This window comes from Sarcophilus harrisii, chromosome 2 (assembly GCF_902635505.1).
Source record: "Sarcophilus harrisii chromosome 2, mSarHar1.11, whole genome shotgun sequence".
Classification (NCBI taxonomy): Eukaryota; Metazoa; Chordata; class Mammalia; order Dasyuromorphia; family Dasyuridae; genus Sarcophilus; species Sarcophilus harrisii.
The window spans coordinates 593,472,274-593,494,778 of NC_045427.1; the positions used below are offsets into that span (position 1 = coordinate 593,472,274).

At 35.4% G+C, this 22,505-nt stretch overlaps 1 protein-coding gene across 2 annotated transcripts in view; it reads right to left on the reverse strand.

Annotated features, from left to right (window-relative positions):
- Window positions 1–22,505, reverse strand: part of DNMBP (dynamin binding protein) — a 115,924-nt gene that overhangs the window by 84,053 nt on the left and 9,366 nt on the right. The window contains exon 1 of one of the 2 annotated variants that reach the window (XM_031956246.1): window positions 171–315. In XM_031956246.1, the coding sequence (XP_031812106.1) occupies window positions 171–315 (145 nt within the window). Of the gene's footprint in view, window positions 1–170; window positions 327–22,505 lie in introns of those variants that run through there. The other variant, XM_031956245.1, reaches the window with a different exon arrangement.

The window sequence follows — 22,505 nt, forward strand, 5'->3', positions numbered from 1 at the left end:
TCCCTAAATAATGCTGCCTCTTGTAGTCCTCTGTTCAAATAAAAGAAGTACTATAAGATCATAAAATGCTACTGTTTATTTGTTTCTTCCCCTATATTCACTTTTAATTATAATCTGGAAAAGAATTAGATTCCATTTCTTGTATGATGAAAAAGTGGTGGACCTCTTACCTGTAACGTCTTCTTTCTTTCCCAAAAGCCAAAATTCATCTACTACTTCTAGCACCTCAATGACATCCCCTACAAATAGGGGCAATTCCTCTGATACACTTGGGCAGAAGTCAAAGATAGCACGAACCACTGAGCCAGGTTCCATGGCTTAGAAACCTGAAAAGATGAAAAATAGTCCTATTAGAAACTGAAAAGGTTATAGAAACAAAATCACCTTTATTTTTTTTCTCAATAGTATTTTTTCCAAATACATATAAAGATAATTTTCAATTTTCATTTTTGGAAGATTTTGTGTTCCAAATTTTTCTCTTCCCTCCCTTACTTCTCCCCTCCCCAAGACAGCAAGCAACTTGATATAGAAAGTCGTCTTTAGATAACATAGTTTGTTCAAATTAATCAAGGAGATGTGGAGATGTCACTATCCTATTTTGGGGGTCATCCGTAATAATAAGGCTTAATTCCCATGTAACTTGCACTTGGAAGTGCTTTTTAATTTTTCAAGGTCTTTTTCTCATTGGATTCGATGATTGCTCTTAGAGAGTAGGAGAGTAATAGATGTTCCAAACCCATGGGAGTTAGAAGAAATACCTGTTAGGGAAATGTAAGTTTGCAGTAGTGGTTCGTAGACTAAATTGACTTAGAAAAGCAGGAGCAGGACCCCTTCTACCTATACAGATAGGAGAGTTTCCCCGCCTTCCCTCACACCAGTCTCTTTTCCACTCAGATGCAAACGTGATCTTCCTAAAATGTAAGCCCATGTCACCCCACCTCTCTCCACAATAAACTCCAGGGGCTCCCTATTAACTCCAGTTTGTACAGTCTTTCCTAAAGAGGTCCTTTCCTGCCTTTCCCTCTTCTCATGCTTTGCTCCCCTCTGTGTGCTCCAGGATCCAGCTCCATTAGCATCCTTGCTCTACTTCCTGTTCCTTAATCCATCTCCTGACTGGGCTCTGTAGCACTGGAATGCTCTCTCCTCATCTCCAGCCTTTTAACTTTATTTCAAGCTTTCTCTAAGAAGGCTTTCCTGGTCCCCCTCTCCACTGGTGCCTTAACTCAGAGACAAAGCATTTTCCCTCTAGCTCTCTTGTACTGCAGAGATGGCCACTAGGTGGCACCATGAAGCGAGCGCTAGAGCTGGAGACCCCAAGGCCCCAGCTCAAATGCAGCCTGAGTCACTATGCTGTCTATCTTCCCTCTTGGTTTGCCTCAGTCTCACCTGTAAAATGGAATAATAGCACCCATGAGACACCAGTTGTAAAGAGCTTAGCATGGCATTAGTTTTTGGCACACAGTAAGTGTTTCATAACTGTTGGTTATTTATTTATATTATTGTTTATAAGCTGCTTCTCCATTAGACTTTGAGCTCCTTGAAGGCAAGGATCATGTTTTGTTTTTTAAACTCTTGCTTTTTCTTCATTTAGCAAATCCTAGCACACAATAAGAACTAAAAAAATGCTTTCTGACTGATCAAGTGGCCTACTCAGAGGGTGCCTCAACTCCACTCTAGTGACAGTTTTTTTTTTAAATAATAGCTTTTTATTATCAAAATACATGCAAAGATAGTTTTCAACATTCACCCTTGCAAAATTTCCGAATTTTTCCTCCTCTCCCCCTTTCTCCTCCCTAGACATCAAGTAATCAAATATATTTAAATATCTTTTTTTCCCCTTTTTGTGGGGCAATTGGTGTTAAGTAACTTCTCTAGGATCACACAGCCAGCTCCTCCTAACTCCTGGACTGGTGCTCTATCCACTATACCATCTAGCTGTCCTGTAACCTAGTTTTTAAAAAAAGAAATGTTAAGAGAAACTTATCAAATAATAAGAAAATGCTATACAGATAGAAAATGCTTTTTACTGATATTACATGTAGGATCTTGAATCCTAGTATGTAATAAGTGTGAATGGAAATTATGTCTACTCCCTATGTACTAACCTTCTTAAGAATATGATCATTGCATTGTTTAATTTCCTGATATAAGAAAAAAAATTGATATTTGGTTAAGAGATCATCTAATTGAGGGGTTCTTATCTTTTTCTGTCTCATAGACCCCTCTGACAATGTTGTGAAGCCTAAGGATTCCTTTTAGAATAATGTTTGAATATATAATAGAAACCAATTATATTGAAATAGTTATCAAAAAAATTTGTTAAACAAGTTGGGGGGAGGGGTGCAGTGGATAGAGCACCAACCCTGAAGTCAGAAGGACCTGAGTTCAAATCTGGTCTCAAACACTTAACATTTCCTAGCTGTGTAACCCTCAGCAAATCACTTAACTCCAATTGTCTCAGCAAAAAAAAAAAAAAAAAAAAAAAAAAAAAAAAAAAAAAAAAAAAAAAAAAAAAAAAAAAAAACCAAGTTTACATGGAGAGAGCTATCTGCATCCAAAGAGAGGACTATAGGGAATGAATGTGGAAGGCAAAATAGTATTTTCACCTATTTTGTTGTTTGCTTGCTTGTTTTTTACTATGTCGTTTTTTTCCCCCTTTTGATCTGATTTTTCTTGTGTATGATAAAAGTGGAAATATTCTTAGAAGAATTACACATGTTTAACCTATACTGGATTGCTTTTTGTCTAAGGGAGAGGGACGATAGGAAGGGATAAAGAAAATTCCAAACACAAGGTTTTGAAAGGGTAAATACTAAAAACTATCTTTGATGTATTTTGAAAATAAAAACTATTAAAAAAATTTTTTAAATCAAGTTCACACTAGAAGAAAAATGGGGAAAGGAAAGAAAAGCTATGCAGGAGAGCAACAACTTCCTGAAATATGAATTGGAAAAGGTAAAAAAAAAAAAAAAAACTCCCAAGAAGTGCAAGGAAACAGAATTTATGAATTGAAAAAGGTTAAGAATTCCCAAGAAAGTAGGATTTGTGAATTGGAAAAAGAAAATAACTCATTAAAAAAAAAAATAGTGAAATGGGAAAAAATTCCATAGAGCAAAACAACTCATTTAAAAATTCAATTGGACAGATAGAAAAGGAAGCAAAAAAAGCTAATGAAGAAAATAACTCACTAAAAATCAGAACTGAACAAATAGAAATGACTGATTCATTAAGACATCAAGAATCAGTCAAGCAAAACCAAAAAAATGAGATTTTTTTTTTAAAAATGTCAAATATTTACTTGGAAAAATAACAGACCTGGAAAATAGATCTAGGAGAGAGAACCTGAGGATTAGTAGACTACCCGAAAATTATGACAAAAAAAAGAGCCTAGATACTATTTTACAGGAAATCATCAAAGAGAACTGCCCAGAAGTAATAGAACAGGAAGGTAAAATAGGTGTTGAAAGAATTCATTGAACTCCTTCTGGAAAAGACCCTAAAATAAAAACTCCAAGGAATATTGTGGCCAAATTTTAGAACTATCAGACTAAAGAAAAATATTACAAGCAACCCTGAAAAAACAATTCAAATACCGAGGAGCCACAATAAGGGTCCTGGCTGCCTCAACATTAAAGGATCGAAGGTCCTGAAATCTGATATTCCGAAAAGCAAAAGAACTTGGTATGCAGCCAAGAATAAACTACCCAGATAAGCTGAGCATTTTTTCCATGGAAGAAGATGGACATTTAATGAAACAGAGGAATTCCATTTGTTTCTAAGGAAAAAACCAGATTTAAACAAAACATTTAATCTCCAACCATAGGAGTCAAGAGAAGCAGAAAAAAGTAAAAGGAACTCTTGAGAACTGTATTTCTGTTGTGAATATACATAAAAACTACATGTATAATTTGATTTTACTGATATAACATAAAAAAGGGAAGCAGAAATGTAAAGAAGATAACAGTGTCAGAAAAAGGGACAAGGGGAGATAAAAAGAGGGAAACTATGTCCCACAATAAGGCAAAGGAAACCTATCATATTTGAGGGAACTTAGAGAGGGGGAGGAACATTGTGTGAATTTTACTCTCAGTTAGCTCAAAGAGAAAATAATTGACATATTTATTTTACAAAGAATCTTCTCTCACTTCATTAAAAAGTGGGAGAGGAAAAGGGAAAAGGAAAAAGAGTAATAAGGGAGGGGTACAAGAAAGGGAAAGGGATTCAAAGGGAGAGGAAGGGAGGGATCCTAAAGAGGGAGAGCTGTGTGACACAAGTAGGGCCCATAAATTTAATACTAGGGAAGGGGGTAAGGAGGGGCAAGAAAAAGAAAAGCACAATCCAGGGATATTATGATGGCAGGAAATTTTAACCGTACAGGCTAATGGTACACTATTTCAAAGCCAATTCTTTTTGTACAGCAAAATAACTGTTAGGACATGTATATTTTTATTGTATTTAATTTATACTTTAACATATTTACATATATTGGACAATCTGCCATCAGGGGGAGGGGATAGGGGAAGGAGGGGAAAAATTGGAACAAAAGGTTTGGCAATTGTCAATGCTGTAAAATTACCCATTCATATAACTTGTAAATAAAAAGCTATTAAAAAAAAATCAAGTTCACAGATCATACATTAAGAACCCCTAAACTAGTGCAATACAATATCTCCATATGTATAGTCAGATAACATTAAGGTTAGTTTATAATCTCGGGGGGGGGGAGGGGGCAGAGAGATGTTAAGCATATACAATCAACTGTCTAAAAGGAACATCTAACAGTTTGAATCAGAAACTATAAAACTAAACCTTGGCTATCACACTATTTACATTTATTGGGGAATTAAGAATAAGGCCGTTTATGTTGATATAGTTAAATTTCAAAATTGATCTAACAGTTCCTTAAAAGATTTGGGGTCATTTATTAAGAAATTTGGGAGAATTGGCTAAGTGGCTTAGTAGGGAGAGCAGCAGCTCTGGAGTCAAGAGGATCCAAGTTCAAATCTGACTTTAGACATTTGACACTCACTGGGAAATCACTTAATCCCAATTACCATAAAAAAAATTTACTCTTTTTTAAATGTCAAGCATGAAATTACTATTGATTAGAGAAATGAAAATTAAACCAGCTCTGAGCTAACATTCCACACCTATCAGATTGCCCAAGGAAAATGACAAAAAAAAAAAATAATAATAATGTTAAACATGTGCAATTCTTCTATACATATTTCCACAATTATCATGCTGCACAAAAAAAATCAGACCAAAAAGGGAAAAAATGAGAAAGAAAACAAAATGCAAGCAAACAACAACAAAAAAGTGAAAATGCTATGTTGTGATCCACACTTAGCTCCCACAGTCCTCTCTCTTGGTGCAGATGGCTTCTCTCCATAACAAAATCATTGGAACTGATCTGAATCATCTTGTTGAAAAGAGCCACATCTGTCAGAATTGATTATCATGTAAAAACTTATTGTTGCCGTGTACAATGATTTCCTGGTTCTGCTCACGTCACTCAGCACGGGTTCATGTTAAGACCCTCCAGGCCTCTTTGAAGTCATCTTGCTCATCATTTCTTACAGAACAATAATATTCCATAGCATTTACATACAATGATTTATTCAGCCATTCCCCAACTGATGGACATCCACCCTGTCCCAATTTCTTCGCACTACAAAAAGAGCTACCATAAACATTTTCCTTTTTCCCTTTCCTTTTTTTAATGATCTCTTTGAGATACACACCTAGTAGAAAAAATGCTGGGTCAAAGGGGTATGCAGTTTTATAGCCCTTTGGGCATAGTTCTATATTGCTTTCCAGAATGTTAGGTCAGTTCACAATTCCACCAACAATGTATTAATGTCCCAGTTTTCCTATATCCCCTCCCAACATTTAGCATTATCTTTTCTGTCATCTTAAGTGTGTAGTGGTATCTACAGTTGTCTTAATTTGCATTTCTCTAATCAATAGTGATTTAGAGCAGAAAATGACAAATGCTGAAGGGGATATGGGACAAATTAGGCTACTGAAGCACTCCAGAAATTGTATACTGCTTCAACCATTCTGGAGAGCAATTTGGAACTATGCCCAAAGGACTATAAAATCATACATGCCCTCTGACCAAGTAATAGATCTATATGCCAGAAATAAGAAACCCAAAGAAAAAGGACTTATCTGTGCAAAAGTATTTAGCAGCTCTTTTAGTGGTGGCAGAGAATTGAAAATTGAAACTACATACATCAATTGGGAAATGGCTGAACAAGTTGTATGATTGGGAAGGAATACCACTATGCTCTAAAAAAAATGACAGGCACAATGCTTTCAGAAAAACCTAGCAAGATTTACATGAACTGATGGCAAAGTGATATGAGCAAAATTAGGAAAACATTGTATATAATAAAAGGAATACTGTATTATGATGAACTGAGAATAACTTGGCTGTTTATAGAAATGCAATGACTCAAGTCAATTCTGAAGGACTTAGGATGAAAAATGCTATCTACCTCCAATGAACTGACAGTCTGAATAAAGGTAAAAGCATACTTTTTCTTTGTTTTTATTGGGCTTTTTTATCTGTTTTCTTTCACAGCATGGCTTAAATGGAAATATGTTTTGCATGACTGCACAAGTATAACCTACATCAAATTGCTTGCCTTCTCAAAGAGGAGGGGAGGGGAAAGAAGGAGGGAGAGAATCTAGAACTGAAAATTGAAAAAAAAAAAAGATGGTAAAATTGTTCTTACATGTAAATGAGAAGAAATAAAATAACAATTTAAAATAAAAAAGAAATTTCAGAATACAAATAATACTTATTAAATCTTTGACTTCATATACCCTTGGGAAGATGAAGAAAGGAGGTATGAGGAGCTATTTCTCACACTTCCCTGCTTTCTCCTCCACCAATACATTTCCTATAAATTTTTTAACCATACAAAGTACAATTTCATATAGAAAAAGCCATTTTTGCAGGCATCTATTCAATTTTACAACACTAAAATTTCATTTATCTGGCAAAAGTGGATTTTCCAGATACCTGAAATCTTTATTCTGAAAATGTTTTGTTTACATTCTTGCTTTTTTACATGTAATATTGTCTTTAACACTCATTATTATTAAGATCTACTAGTGTACTGCCCTGTAAATTCTAATCATTTCTGGTTCCTATTTGTTCTCTAGTTCTTATTTCTTATTAAAATTTTTTTGTTTATAATGAGTTTAAACACAAACAGTCTCTCAGGTTTTCCTTATCTAGTTTACTACCATAAATCTATCTACTTGTTACCAAATAACAAAGGTTCAAAAGACTTTTATATAAATAATGCAAACCAGGTTTCAAGAGTGAGCCTAAAGGTCTTTTCCTGGGAGAAAGAGCAAGATTTTAGGGTTTGAAGTAACTTTTACAAGGCAGTAAATGAGTTTTTGGTCATTTGCTTTTTTTTTTTTTCTTCATTTTTGACAAGATTCTAAAGGATTGAAAGGATATTACTGTAAAAACAACTTTTTTCTTTTTATAAACCCCTGGAACAACTTTTAAATGCTAAGTGAAGGCAGGAATTTACTTTCTTCCTTACAAAGTCCCCAGACTTTAGCAGAAGGTATCCCTCAGGAAACGTCATGTTAAACTGATAGTAGCATAGGACAATACTGTTAGTTCTTCTAAAAAGTATTTATTGAGCCTCAAGTTTTCTGCAATAAATGGCACCCTGCCATCTATGCTTACCAGACACTGATCAAGACTGTTGTAGTTTTATTTAAGGAAAAAAAAAAGAAGAAAAAAGGTTAAAGCACCTCTCCTTGAGAACCTTATTTCTATCCTGGGAAATGGCTCAAGCATAAAGGAGAATATAGTTCAATCATGGCTCAAGACTTCCATAAATGAAGTGGTTCATGTGCAAAGGCTGGACCGCAATGGCACTATTCCCCAGATACTTTAAAACTTATCTCCATCTCTGAGTGCTGCATATAAGAGTCATCATCATTTTCACTTGGGATGTGTGAAGAACCCAATAATGTGTTAAAAGGCCACAAATGCAGTGTCTACTGGAAGCTTCCCAGACACCTCCCTTGGACAGCACAAAGAAAGCCCAACTGAAGGAGAAGCGGAAGGCCCCACCCAGAAAAAGCCCCCCTGCTGGCAGAGGTCTGCAACCCCAGTCAGGGCAAACCCCTAGAAGAGACCTATAATTCCCACTTCAGTGTGAGGAGCTACTATATCTTTCTCAACATTAGATTCTGGTGAGGAAGAGAGGGAAGGAACCATGAAAGAACTCAAGTCACAAGAACTGGCAGACAAAGGAACCACTGAGAGGAGGGGGCAGCGCTGCAAGGTGGGGCTGTGGCACTGCTCCCAAAACAAGGACCAGCCTTCCCCAGCTACATTATCTTTGGGACAAATGACACCTGGAATGCGTTGTTCTCTGAAAAGCCTGGGCTCTGCTGCCTGTCAACTGTCTCTCCTCTATCTCCCCCCAATTGCCAGACATTCAGAAGCAGGCAGCTCCTTAAAAAGTGAGGTTAGCTCCATTCTCCCATGCGACTTACACTGCCAGTCACTTCTAAAGAATCATGGAGCCTCCCTAGTCATCTCTCTCTGTAGGACCTGTCCCCTCCTTAATTTAACCTAAATAAATTTTTCATCACAAAATGTCCTTTGTTATCTTTCTTAGGATACCTTTTTCACTAGGACAAGTCCTTTTCATATTCCTTATTGCACATACTTCTAAATGAAAATAGGCCTTCAGTCACCTGTATACCCTACCAAATGGGTACAATCTTTTGCAGAAGCTGAAGATGCTGTTCCAAAAAGTTCTATATTTCTATTGGATAAAACACCACCCCACTCCTTAGAGAATTCCTGTTTGCTATTTGTCAAAGTAAACATCACTGGATGAACACTGTCTAAGCGTAGTTCCTTCTACTTCTTGGTTTCCTAGGTACAGTACTTCTAATAATGAATTTCTCTTACCCTACAAAGTTACCTGCAACAATTTTTTCTCTTATACATTTCTGTGGATATACTCTGTTACTTATAGCTATTCTTTTCAGGATGCTCACCCTTAAAATTCCCACAGGGGCTTGATGATGGTTTAAAATTATCAAGTCCTTTTATAATAACCCTTAAAATTTCCAAAGAAATACTTTTTAAAATATAAGTGCCAGACCACCTTCCAAAGGAGTAATATAATATGATAGGGAGGTTTTCAACAATTCTTTTGTTCACTATAGATATACTACATATATCCAAAGACTGTTGACATACACATTCCTACTAAGCCTATTGAGGCCATAAACTCAAACTTTTGACTGACTGGGACCAAATAATTTAATAAATAGTTTTAGGTCCTGCCATCTAAACAAATGCCTGAAATTGACAATAAAAAAGCTGCTTTAGAAAAAAAAATGAACAAAAGCATTAACATATGTCATGGACACAAAACTGAATTTCCTACTCTTATTCTAAATATTAAATCAAGCTTGGTCAGGGAAAATTTTTATAAACTTTTATTAGAAATATTGAAATATGTATTTATTTTCCGAAGCACTTCTGAAACAAAGTTTCATGTATAATTTGACTTACTCATAAAATTATTAGGTTAAGCATATTAAATTGAAAAGTATAGCTTATTCAGATCACTATATAAGATTCATCTCTACCTAGAAATATTTTTGTTATGATGTAGTCAATTAGTTCTGGGCAGTTTATAAATGGCAGAGAAAAATGTTAGACCAAATGTTCTACATGATAGAAAACAAAGTTATACAAAGATCTGGGCTTAGTGTTCTCCAGTGTTAAGTGCTAAGGAAAGATCAACCCCCTATACACACACACAGAACAACAATAATAAAAAATACTGAATAAATTTTTTATCATATGGACTTTAATCTGTTCAGTCTGACTCAACTAGGCCCTTGTTAGAATCTGCTTCCTGAGTACATCATTTTCATCCTCACACTCTTCTAAAACTACAGGTTGGCTCTGGCTGGATTGAGACTCTTTTACATAATCCTTTTATTCTATGTCTTTCTTGGTGTTATTCTAAACACAGACATTCCTTTTACACTTCAGAACCCAGAGGAATCTAACCCAAGAAATGACAGTCTCAGATATGTCATGCAAAGGTCTTGCTAATATATTGCAGGAGGGAGTCAAGGTGAGCCAATGGTCTATGATGAAAATTGATTTTAACTACATTTATTGTTATTTGCAATTGTGTTCATGTAGGAAGAGAGGTTAAGAATATTCCTTGAAGGAGGAAAAAAAATCTTTTTTTAATTAACAGTTCTCAGATATTTCTGGGTTTTTCCCAAAGCTTTTACCTTTCTGCCAGTAAGAGTTTTTCATAGTATGTTCTATTATATTAAATCATCCATCCATTAAAAAAAATCAATAAGCATTGATTAACACATTGTTCTATATCTTCTAACTCCCTATCAAATTTGTACTATTAGAAAACATTGAAAACATAAAATTTAACATCTTGAAAACTAAACTCTTATCTTTTCTCCAATTTCTCCCCAATGGTCCCATCATCCTTCCAGTATCTCAGGTTTGTAATCTTAGCATTATTCTGGCCTCCTTAATCTCCTTCATCCCACAAATCCAATAAATCGTGAATTCTTTCTCCCTGCCTCAAATCTCTTATCACTCTAGTCCATCCTATACACAAGAGATGTCAAATACACTATCCCTGAGACACATTGATCCACAATACAGCCAAATAACAAAACAAGATTAAGATATACCCAAGTATAATATAATAACATTACATTATATATATAATATATAATAACAATATAATAAAAGATATACCCCAGGATAAAAAATACAATAGAACACAGATAATGTTAACATGTAGTTTTCCAAATCAGTATTTGGCCAAAAGATATTATGGCCCCAGTTCCATTTGAATTTGACATGGCAGCTATTCACTACTACCAAAGAAATTTTCCTTACAGACACATCTGACCATGAAACCCTTTACTCAATTTATTCCAGTGGTTCCCTATTGCCTCTAAAATATAAACAAAGACTGCTGTTTGGTTTTTAAAGTCTTACCCAAGTTGCCACCTTCCCATTGTTGGATATTCCTCTTCTTTCTCCCTTTGGCTGCTAGCCCCCTTTTCCAACTCCAACCTTATTGCCTAGATTGTCCCTCCAGCATGAAATGTCCTTTCTCCTTATCTTTGCTTCAGAGCCCCCTTTTTCCACCAAGATATGTTTCAGATCTCATCTTCTGCACAAAGCCTTTTATGTTTGCTGCACTAATATTCTCCCTCTACAATTATCTTTTATCTAGTGGTAGTTACTGATTTAATATTTCTACTGTATATAGGTTTTCATATGCTTGTTTCCTCCCCCTTTAGAATGCAAGTTCTTGGCAAGCAGAGATTAAAACATTTCATTTTTTAAACTTTTATCTCTAGCACCTAGCACATACTTACTGAGCCATATAATAGGTGCTAAATAAGTAGTTAATTGCCTAAGTTTGTTCCAAAACCTTCCTTTCATGAGCAAGTCAAACAGAATACTGTATTGACTACTACTTTTTTGTAGTGCAAGGTAAAGAAATGGTTATAGAAATGAAAACTTTGGATGTGTCATCTCTAAATTCAAAACCAGGTAGTGATTCTTAGCATTACCTGCAACATCTGGAAAATGCACCTTCAAATTGTTGTTGTTAATGAAGAAGCTATCTTTCTCTCTATCTAATTTAAGGCTCATCTGAGAAAGAAGATAATACTGGATGCTATGAATGTCAGAGGAAGCTGATGCTTGGGAAACCTGGGGACGGTACAGAAGAGCATGCTAGCCAGTAAATGGCCTGTAGATAAAACAGTATAACTGAATCTATAAGGTGGAGAATTAAACCCTACTGATAAATTGTAGTTAGCAAATAAAAGTCACTACTAAATAAAAACTGGTTAAGTGTGAGAATGAACATTTAGTGCAAAACAAAAACAAAAGAAAAGACAAACAAAAATAACAGGGCTATAAAGATTTTTCTCCAGAAATTATAAGGGTAAACCTGGTTTCAAGGTATTACTGACTATTCTACAACCTTCCCGTCTTCATCAGTCATTCATTTAACTCATCCAGTCTTTTTTTTTTTCAATATCACTCAATTCATAGTGAAGTGGCTCCTGTTGACTGGCTAGCATGTATGACTCTCAAAGGCAGTTAAAGTAATTCATTAAAGAAAATTTCAGTCTCTAGCCATACCATTCTTGAAAAATTTGCTGAAATCAGAATGTAATTCTTATTTCAAAAACCTGACTGAATCTTTTTGCTATTAGGAATGTCACAAAAATCATGAACATCTCCTCCTTCAGAATGCAATGGGAATACTTTTTCTCACCATTTGAACTGAGAAAGTAGTCTAGATCACCAAACAAAAATTTCAGAGTTTTTCTATTCTTTAAGTAATTACCAAACTATATCTTTTAAAATTATTCTAAATTTTTGTTGATCTTTTACAAAAGGTATTAAGGTATGCCCCAAAAACTGGACAAAAGAAGCAGAAAGAGCCTCAGTGCTGCCTGTGGGACATCACGGGTATCTTTCAGTGTCTAAGCAACTTTCAAAAACTGTACATTGGAGAGCAAATGTCATATTACACTGATATATGTAGTTTTGTTTGTTTGTTTTTAATCTGGAATTCCCCACACCAATAAAATTACATCAAGTAAAAAATAAATGTTTATATTTAAATAACCTTCATTTTCAAAGTCTTTTACTCCCTCCAGCAAGTCATTCTTTATATCAAAAATTAAAAAAGAAAAAAAAGCATTCAACAAAACTAACACATCACCTGTCTGATGGTACATGTAATGATACCCACCCATTTCTGAGTAAAGGTGGGAGGTGAATTTCCTTACCTCTTCTCCTTAGGTATAAGCTTATTTATTTTCTTCCTTCTTTGCTTTTGGTGTGACTTATATTTATGTCTACCAAATAAATCAGTGTAAAATCCTACACCATCTTTCTAGGTTTTCTTTCAAAGTCTTACAAACATAAGCACTGCCATTAAGAGAAATCACTGAATATTTGAACAACCAACATTTCATTTATTTGTAATCAACATTTCAGAAGAACATAAACTGTCTAAGAGAAATGTTTTTGCAACCTTAAAAACAAAACTTTCACCTTTTGCAGGCCGTTGGAGTTTGGACCTAGAGGAAGCATTCTTCCTTCCTAATATGAGAGAATGATAGCAAACATCAGGAAATAAAGACTAAATCTGATTCAGCAAAGAAAAAAGAGAAGCAAGGGAAACGTTTCCTCCCCTAGTTATGTTAGCAAAGATAATGTAGGTAATTACACAGGGAATTGGCTGGAGAAGAACAGCAAAAATTTCATTCATCTCAATAAAGTCCGGCTCACCCAGACCTGCAAGCCTTGGACCATTGGACCATTCTATCTAGTCAACTAACATTTTTTGTTTGCTTTCCAACAGTATCTTCCGTCTATTCTCAATTCATTCTCTTTCATTCTCTCTTACCTCTCTATCCTTTCTCTTTCTCCTCCTCTCTCTTTCTCTCTCTCCCTTTTGATTCCACATAAGAGTTTGATATGAATTGTGAGGAAGAGCTCCTTTTTATGTTCTTACTGTGGCCACATTAGGAAAACCAGGAGCAAAGACCTGAATAAAAGAAGTGCGTGGGATTCATCAGCTTTTGCAGTTTATATGACAACATACTTTCTTTGCTTATGCCAAAAGTATATGAAGTGGGGAGGCCAAAGTGATCCCTGGCCAGTGTCTGAGCATGTTCCGAAGCTTCTGCTAGACGTGATGGAAGACAAAGTCCTGGATAACTTCTGCCAAGCCTGTCTGTAAAGCGCACTGCTTCTCTAGAAATGGAATTTTTAAAATGTAAAATGATAATGCTGAATCTTAGGGTATGAAACGCTTACAGAATCTAATCCAAGGGATTTTTTTTTTTTAAAGAAAACATCATCTTTTAAGACATAAAGTGTGGGGGCAGCTAGGTGGTGCAGTGTATAGAGCACCAGCCCTGAAGTCAGGAGGACCTGAGTTCAAATCTGGCCTCAGACACTTAACACTTCCTAGCTGTGTGACCCTGGGCAAGTCACTTAACCCCAATTGCCTCAGCAAAGGGAAAAAAAAAAGACATAAAGGGTGATACCACAAGCAAATCAGGAGAGCAAGGGATAGTCTCCTGTCAGATCTGTGGAGAAGAAAGGAATGTATGGCCAAAGAAAAACTAGAGAACATTCATTATGAAATACCAAATGGATAATTTTGATCACATTAAATTAAAAAGTTTGCACAAACAAAGCCAATGCAGCTAAGATTAAAAGTGAAGTAGAAAGCAGGGGGGAATTTTTTTTTTTACACTCCCTATTTGTTAAATTTCTTTTTAAAAAATATATACATATATACATACATGCATACATACTATACACACACACACATATTTCTAAAATATAAAAATACAAGTCATTACTTAATTGATAAATGGTCAAAGGATCTGAATAGACAATTTTCAGATAAAGACATTAAGGCCATTTCTAGTCATACGAAAAAATGCTCCAAATCATTACTGACCAGAAAAGTACAAATTTAGATAACTCTGAAGGTAGTACGTACCTCCGCCTCTCAGATTGGTTAAGATGACAGGAAAAGATAATGATGAATGTTGGAGGGGATATGGGAAAACTGGACCACAAATACATTGTTGATAAAGTTGTGGACTGATCCACCCACACTAGAGAGCAATTTGGAACTATGCCCAAAGAGCTATCAAACTGTTCATACCCTTGATCTAGCAGTCTCACTACTGGATCTGTATCCCAAAGAGATAACAAAAAAAATCAAAGGAATGACTTGTGCAAAAAATGTTTGTAGCAGCTTTTTTTGTAGTAGAACTTTAGTGGATACACATCAATTGGAGAATGGATGAATCAAAGTTATGGTATATGAAGGTAATGGAATATTATTGTTCTATAAGTAATAATGAGGATGATTTCAGAAAACCTTGGAAAAACCTATATGAATGGTCGCTGAACTGAGCAGAGCCAGGAGAACACTATACACAGTAGCAAGATTATTTGATAATCAACTGTTTGATGTTGATCCACTTTGTGATGATCATTACTACAATGTGGTGATTCAAGGCAATTCCTATAGATTTGGGATGGAAAATGTCAATCACATCCAGAAAGAGAATGATAGAGACTGAATGGGAATTGAAGCATAGTATTTCACCTGTTTGTTTTTTTCTTTCTCGAGTTTTTTTTTTCTTTTTGGTCTGATTTTTCTTGCACAACATGACAAAAATGGAAATATGTTTAAACGGATTGCACATATTTAACCTATATTTAACCTATGACAGATTGCTTGCTGTCTTGGGAAGAAGGGAAGGAAGGGACAGAGGAAAAAAATTTAGAACACAAAGTTTTAGAAAATTGTATGCTGAAAACTAACTTTACATATATTTGGAAAAATGCTATTAAAAAAACCCATCATATTCTCTTGTTTGTGTTAACATGATTTCATAGTGCTCATATCGGGTTATACTTTGCTTCCCATCACTATTTTTCTTCCTAAGGAACTTTATGTTCTCTGGAAGGTGATTCAGTACTACAAAGGGCTTCACATGGATGAAATGAAGATGTGTTTCTGATTAGATTTAACCTATACCAATAATCGCCTACTAATGGATTATGCTTAATCTAGGTCTATCAACATTTAAAGAAATTGGCTCAATTAACCCAGGAAACAAATATAGGGCCCCCCTGGGCACATTTCTCTTAACAATGGACTTCTCTTAACTTTTGCTTAAAGAAAATTTTATTAAAAAGCTAAATTTCCAAATGGATGAAACTAAGACTCCCCATGAGGGGGAGGGCTAGGGGTGTACACAAATTTACATGTATCTTGAATGCATTTCAATCACAGGTTTAATTTAAGTTTATGACTCATGAATATCCTGGAAGTGTCTGAGCTAAGCAATTTAGCTACATAAAAATTTAACTATACGAATTATGATATATAACAATTGCTTAGGTCTATATTGAATAAATTTCTTATTTGCAAATTAAATTGATATTCAGAAGTGCAACATCACTTTTTACACATGAGACCCATGAAGAGGCCTAGAGACAGGCAATTTCTGTGGTAGTAAACAAGGAAAATGTTTTCCCATGAGGTAAGGATACCAACAAACCCATTGCAGTGATCTAACAAGTAGGCACCATATTTCTTTTTATCCCCAAGGTAAATAATTATATCTACAAGAACAAACTTGTCTCTCAAGGAGAAAAAGGATATGAAAAGCTTCTCTAACCCTCTGGTTTCTTAGAAATGATGGAAGTCTTCTTGGGATACAACATAAACAAAGATAGAGAAATTAGGTTAGATGATAGTACAACTACATGGATTTGTGCCTATCTGTATAGCTATATCCAGCTGTACTGTGTCAATCAAATAAGCATTTATTAAGTGCCTACCACATGACAGACACTATGCTAAGCACAAGGGAAAGAAAGGCGGGGAAACACAATCCCTGTTCAAGAAGAACTCAAAATATAAGGAAGAAGACAATATGCAAATAATTATGTACAAACAAGCTATGTATAGAACAATTAGGAAATAATTAACAGAGGGAAGGTACTGTAGTGAGCATTGGGAAGTAAAAGCCTGTTGTTTACAAACATTCCTTTGTTCTCAAAGAGGACCATGCCATCAGGGAGGGGACTCCATGACCTTCCAGGGAACTGAATAAGGAAGAGAGGGCTGGGCAAAGTCGGCAGCCTCATGCTCCTTTTCAGAGCTATCTGTGGCCAGTGGCCAAACCGAGATTAGAACAATTAGAAGTAATATTCTTCTCTAAAATATAACGTTCCCTGGGAGCAGGTTTCTTGGGGGGCTTCTGAAGGCAGCCTTAGTTTCAGTTCAGTGTAATCACCCCAAATACAGCCAGGAGTTAAATTCCAAATCCTTTTTTGTCTCTTTCCAAGTCTTGTTTCCTTCTTTGGGCCCAGTTAGCTTTCTTAGAGGCCCATCTCTCTCCTTGGTTGCAGGAGCTCCTGCCACTAGTCCTTCCTTTGCCTCTGCCAGCTTCTACCTCTAGCTCCCTCCGTATGTCTCCAAATCCAAAAGTTTGTACTTCAGTCTCCAGCCACAACAAAGGTGGAAAATGGTATGAATCTGTTTCCTCCTCCGAGAGCTTCTAGTGGGCTTGTTCTTTCTGGCCCTGAGAGTTCTCCTTATATGTTCCACACTCAGTATACACCAATCATTGTATCACTAGGAAACAATTATTTGTTGTAGGGTTAAATCAACACTAAACTAGATTTAACCATTGTCTCCTCAATTCCACTTAGTACCTTGTTTCAAGTTCTGGCCCATAACATCTCCGTGTAGAATCAGATCAATCATACTGAACCACCCTAAATTAGATAATTATTGTCTCTATCAATTCCACCATCTAAGTACCTTGTAAGAATCCTAACAACTAGAGGTGGCCCTGGATGCCTGTGTCAGGGGCTTGGTCCTCATGACCCTCAGCCTGGTGGTTTATACAGCCACCTAGCTGTACACCTACCTTGTACAGAAGAAATATCCCTATACAGATTTCCATACGCCTATACAAAAACCCATGAACTTGAGGGAAATAAAGAGATGAGCTTAAAGAGAAATCAAGGGAAATGATGTCTTCAGCCACTGAATGCCAGACTAACCCTAAAAGGGAATTAGCCATAACAACAAGGAAGATGCCATATTACAAAGTGGATTATTATGCCACTGAATGACACGCTAAATTCCAAGAGAAGTTAGCCAATCATTTTAAAAATACAAAAACTTTACCTAAAATAGACTTCAAAATTCCTATTAAAAATATAATAAAAATGTGGGTATCTATGTTGATATCGTTTAAAAGTCTAATTCAGTTACAAAAAGCAATGGTGAAAGGAATTATTTTGTAATTGTCCCAGAGTTCCTAGTAGCAAAAAAAAAAAAAAAAAAGCACACCAGTTTAAAACCCATTCTCATGAATGGAGAAGATGGATAAAACATACGGTTCAAATAATCATGGTAGAGCTAGAAAGAAAATTCAAGATCATTTGGTCCAATCCCATTTTTTGGATTATGAAATAAGGTCCATGTCACACAGATTTAGTAAGAGGGATTCAAAATTCTCCCTTTCCACCTAACATGGAACATAGTAGGTCCTTAACAAATGTCATCTTCCCTACAATGAGCTTTCTTTCCTCCTCCATTTCTATAACTTGTGATTTCTGAGAAGAGCTGTGAGTCATATTCAGTTATACTTATTGTTCAGAGGCGGCAGAGAAGCAGAAAGATTTTTCTATTGCTGGGGATGTTAGTATTGTTGAACTACAATGAAAGGGACAGAGAGGGGGATGAGGGGATGGGGAGTTGAGCACAATATAAGGTACATCCTTTACAACTTTTTTCTGCTGATAGAGCAGGATCATTTATCCTAAGAGAATCAGCTCGTAACAATGCCCGAGTTTGTGCTGGGCCCAGAACCTCTGGCCAGAATGTCAGCAGGAGCCATTCTCTTTTAATCCCCCCTCCCTCCCACGTGCCTATCAACAGCACAGTAACATTATTTTCAGGAAAAGGCACACTTGAGGGGAGGGGCTGGAACAAGGGCTGGATATAACTCCAAGGCTAGCCAAGGTGAGGCTGCTGCTGTCACCCAGGAACAAAGCCACCACACATTCATGAGGTTAAACACATTGCCTTTCTTTGAGCTGCCCCAGAACCTCACTATGCTAATTTTGCAGTGACCTGGTCACCTTCCACTACTGAGAATATGTTTAGGGAAACAGGGACTAAGCTTTACCATTCCCTTTCTTGTCAATTCCTTTTCATTGAAAAAAAAAAAAAAAAAATTGCATCAAGTTGAAAAAAAAATGAGAAAAAAATGTTAAATGTATTTCAATTGGCTAATTACAACTACACAGAAACTAGAGAATAAGCTACACACTTATCTTTACTCTGTACATGCCTTCTTAAAGATTAAAAAGGAAGTTAAGTGGTGAGAAAAGGAAGACAAATTGAAGCAGTGGCTTAAAGCAAGCTGCCTCTACCTGATGCATATGCCAGCTGGTCACATATTTACTGCTACTGTTTTACAAGCAATGCTGAAGAAAGAATTCACTAGACAGTCAGAAGGCTCTCCAGTGTTCTTGGTTTGAGACAGCCAACTAGAAACCTCTGGAGGACCTCACAAGAAAATCCTCTTGTTGGTGCTGGATCTATTCCCTGATTGGGGGAAACACAATGGAGAAGCAACATCTTCCCATTTTATGACCCAGGGATGTTTATTATCAGGGAGGCTTTGAAAAAGGTTATCTTGGATATTCCATCTTTCAAGGAATCATGAATAATTTTAATGTGTGAACAGGAAAACAAACATCTCATCAAAATTAAGCCTTTAAAGTAGCATTTTGTTCTACAAAATAAATTCTTTTTTATTGTCAACAAGCCATAAGCATAGCGGGTTCCTGTATTGTCTACATCTTTCAGTTAATTGTATAATGATGACTAATATAGAAATATGCTTTGCATGATTGCACATGTATAATCTACATCAAATTGTTTGCCTTCTCAGAAGAAGGCGGGGGAGAGTTAAAGAAAGAATTTGGAACTCAAAATTAAAAAAAAACAAATGTTTAAAACTGTTTTTACACGTAATTGGGAAAATAAAATATTACACATACATTTTTCAAAAAATAAATAAATAAATAAATAAATAAATGCAAGATGGTAAAGAAGTAAGCAAGCAGCATGTGTGCAGGACGAGTCAAATTCACAAGATTTTTGGTCAGAAATGTGTACATAGTCAAAAAGGAAAAGGAGAAAAGAGCATAAGTATTTATTAAGTCTTTCTATGTGCCAGGCACTGTTAAACACTTTAACATATATTACTTCATTTGCTCTTCACAATCACAAGAGGTAAGTGCTATTATTCCCATTTTATAGTTCAGGAAACTGAGGCACACAAAGGTTAAACTGACTTCCCAGGGTCACACAATTAGTAACTGATAACAAATTTGAACTCAGATCTTCCTGACTCCAGGCCCAAAACTAGATCTACTTTGCCAATCTAGAAAAACAGCACAAGCCGGAATCTAGTCTGAATGGCTCAAAAGATTGGTCAGATGTATACATATATTGTATTTAACTTATACTTTAACATAATTAACATGTATTGGTCAATCTGCCATCTGGGGAAGGGGTTAGGGAGAAGAAGGGGAAAAACTGGAACAAAAGGTTTTGCAATTGTCAATGTTGAAAAATTACCCGTGCATATATCTTGTAAATAAAAAGTTATTAAAAAAAAAAAAAAAAAAAAAAAAAAAAGATTGGTCAGACACCATGGTTCTCTTATAAAATGCCAACAAAAGCAAAGGCATGATTTGGGGAAATCATACATTGATAAGATTATTTGGAAAACCCTAAATATATCCTTGAAACAAAAATCTCTTCACCTTCATTAACAAAGTAAAAAGCACATACTTGATAGCATTATCTCAAAAAAAAATTACCAAAGAATAATACTTGCCTTTTGCCTTATTACAAAAAAGTTTCTTATGAAATTGGATTTTTTAATCATATACATTTCTCTCTTTAAGTTGATTACATTAATTAGAGAACTGTAATTATGAATCATTGTTCAAAATTTTTAATAATCCTAAAAAAGGTATTATGTAGGTTAGGGAAACGTGTATTTAAATTATTTTTTTTCATGTTTTGTTAAAACTGATACAAAAACCAGGTTCTCACACTTTTCCGTTTCTTTTAAAAGATATGATTAGGCTTAGCATTTGAGTCAAGTTTAACATTTTTATCAAAATAAATATAAATATTTTTTTATTTATTAGTATCATTAGTGGGGAAAGTCTACTAAATATCTGATATGACTAACTCATGACATATTTGAGGGGAAAAAAGTTGCCCTTAATTTACAAAATCCCATTTATAAACCAGTATTCCTCAGTCTTCCTAAAGGCAAGGGCTGAAGACAGACCACTTCTTCAAATACGCATAATTTTCAACATTCAACCTTGCAAAACCTTGTGTTGTAAATTTTTTCTCCCTTAAGAAGAAAAACATGCATTTTCAGTTCAAATTCCCTAATTTTCCAAATGGTAAACAACCCAATTACTATGATTTGATTAAAATACTGCTTTTTCAATGTCTGAAAGGCATTTCATTGTCTTTTGTTGTGTAACAATCCTAAGGATAGACTATCACTTCATTTTATAGTGTGAGTGACCTTCAAGCAAGGAGTTCAGCCAGAAAGAATGGCCTCTTGGTGAGTGGTTTTATATCTGGTTTAAACTATGTGGTACTTTAGGATTGGCTTCTAAAATCTACTGAATTAAAAGTCTGCAGGCATATTACATAATAAATGCAACAATCTAAAATGTACCACCAAGTTGTGAACTGATCCAACCATTCTGGAGAGCAATTTGGAACTACACTCAAAGGTTTATCAAATTGTGAGTTCACTTTGATCAAGCAGTCATTCTACTGAGTCTGTATCCTACTGAAATCATAAAATAGGGAAAAGGACCCACATATACAAAAATGTTGGTGGCAGCCCTTTCTGTAGTGGCAAGGAACAGGAAATTGAGTGGGTGCCCCTCAGGTGGAGAATGGCTGAATAAGTTATGGTACATGAATGTTATGGAATATTATTGTTCTATAAGAAATCATCAGCAGGATTGATTTCAGAAAAACCTGGACAGACATGAACTGATACTGAGTGCAATGAGTTGAATCAAGATAACACAGCAACAAGATTATGTCATGATTAATTTTGACTGACATGGCTCTTTTCAACAGTGAGGTGAATCAGGCCAATTCCAATAGACTTGTGATGGAGAGACCCATTTGTACCCAGAGCAAGGGCTGTGGAGACTTAGTGTGGATCACAACAGAATACTTAACACTTTTTTGTTGTTTGCTTGCATTTTATTTTCTTTTTCATTTTTTCCTTTTTGATCTGATTTTTCTTGTGGAAAAATATATAGAAGAATTGCATAGGTTTAACATATATTGGATTACTTGCTGACTAGGGAGTAGGGAGAAAAAATTGGCAACACAAGGTTTTGCAAGGTTGAATGTTGAAAATTATATATGTATATTTTAAGAAAAAAATAAAAATAAAATTTAACACCAGCATAATATTGAAATGATGCGATGATAAGGCTGAATTAAATACTTTTCCGATTTAAAAAAATGCTCTACTCTATATCACTTGAAAAATCTTATTATGGAACAGTTAGGTGGTACAGTGGATGGAGCACCAGCCCTGAAGTCAGAAGGACCTAAGTTCAAATCTGATCTCAGACAACACTTTCTAGCTCTGTGACCCTGGGCATGTCACTTAACCTCAATTGCCTCAAGGGGAAAAAAATCTAACATATAAATGGGAAAGTAGACATATATAGGTCAAAAGTTAATGAGGGTTTTGTTACCTTGTGGTAATATTAGTATAAA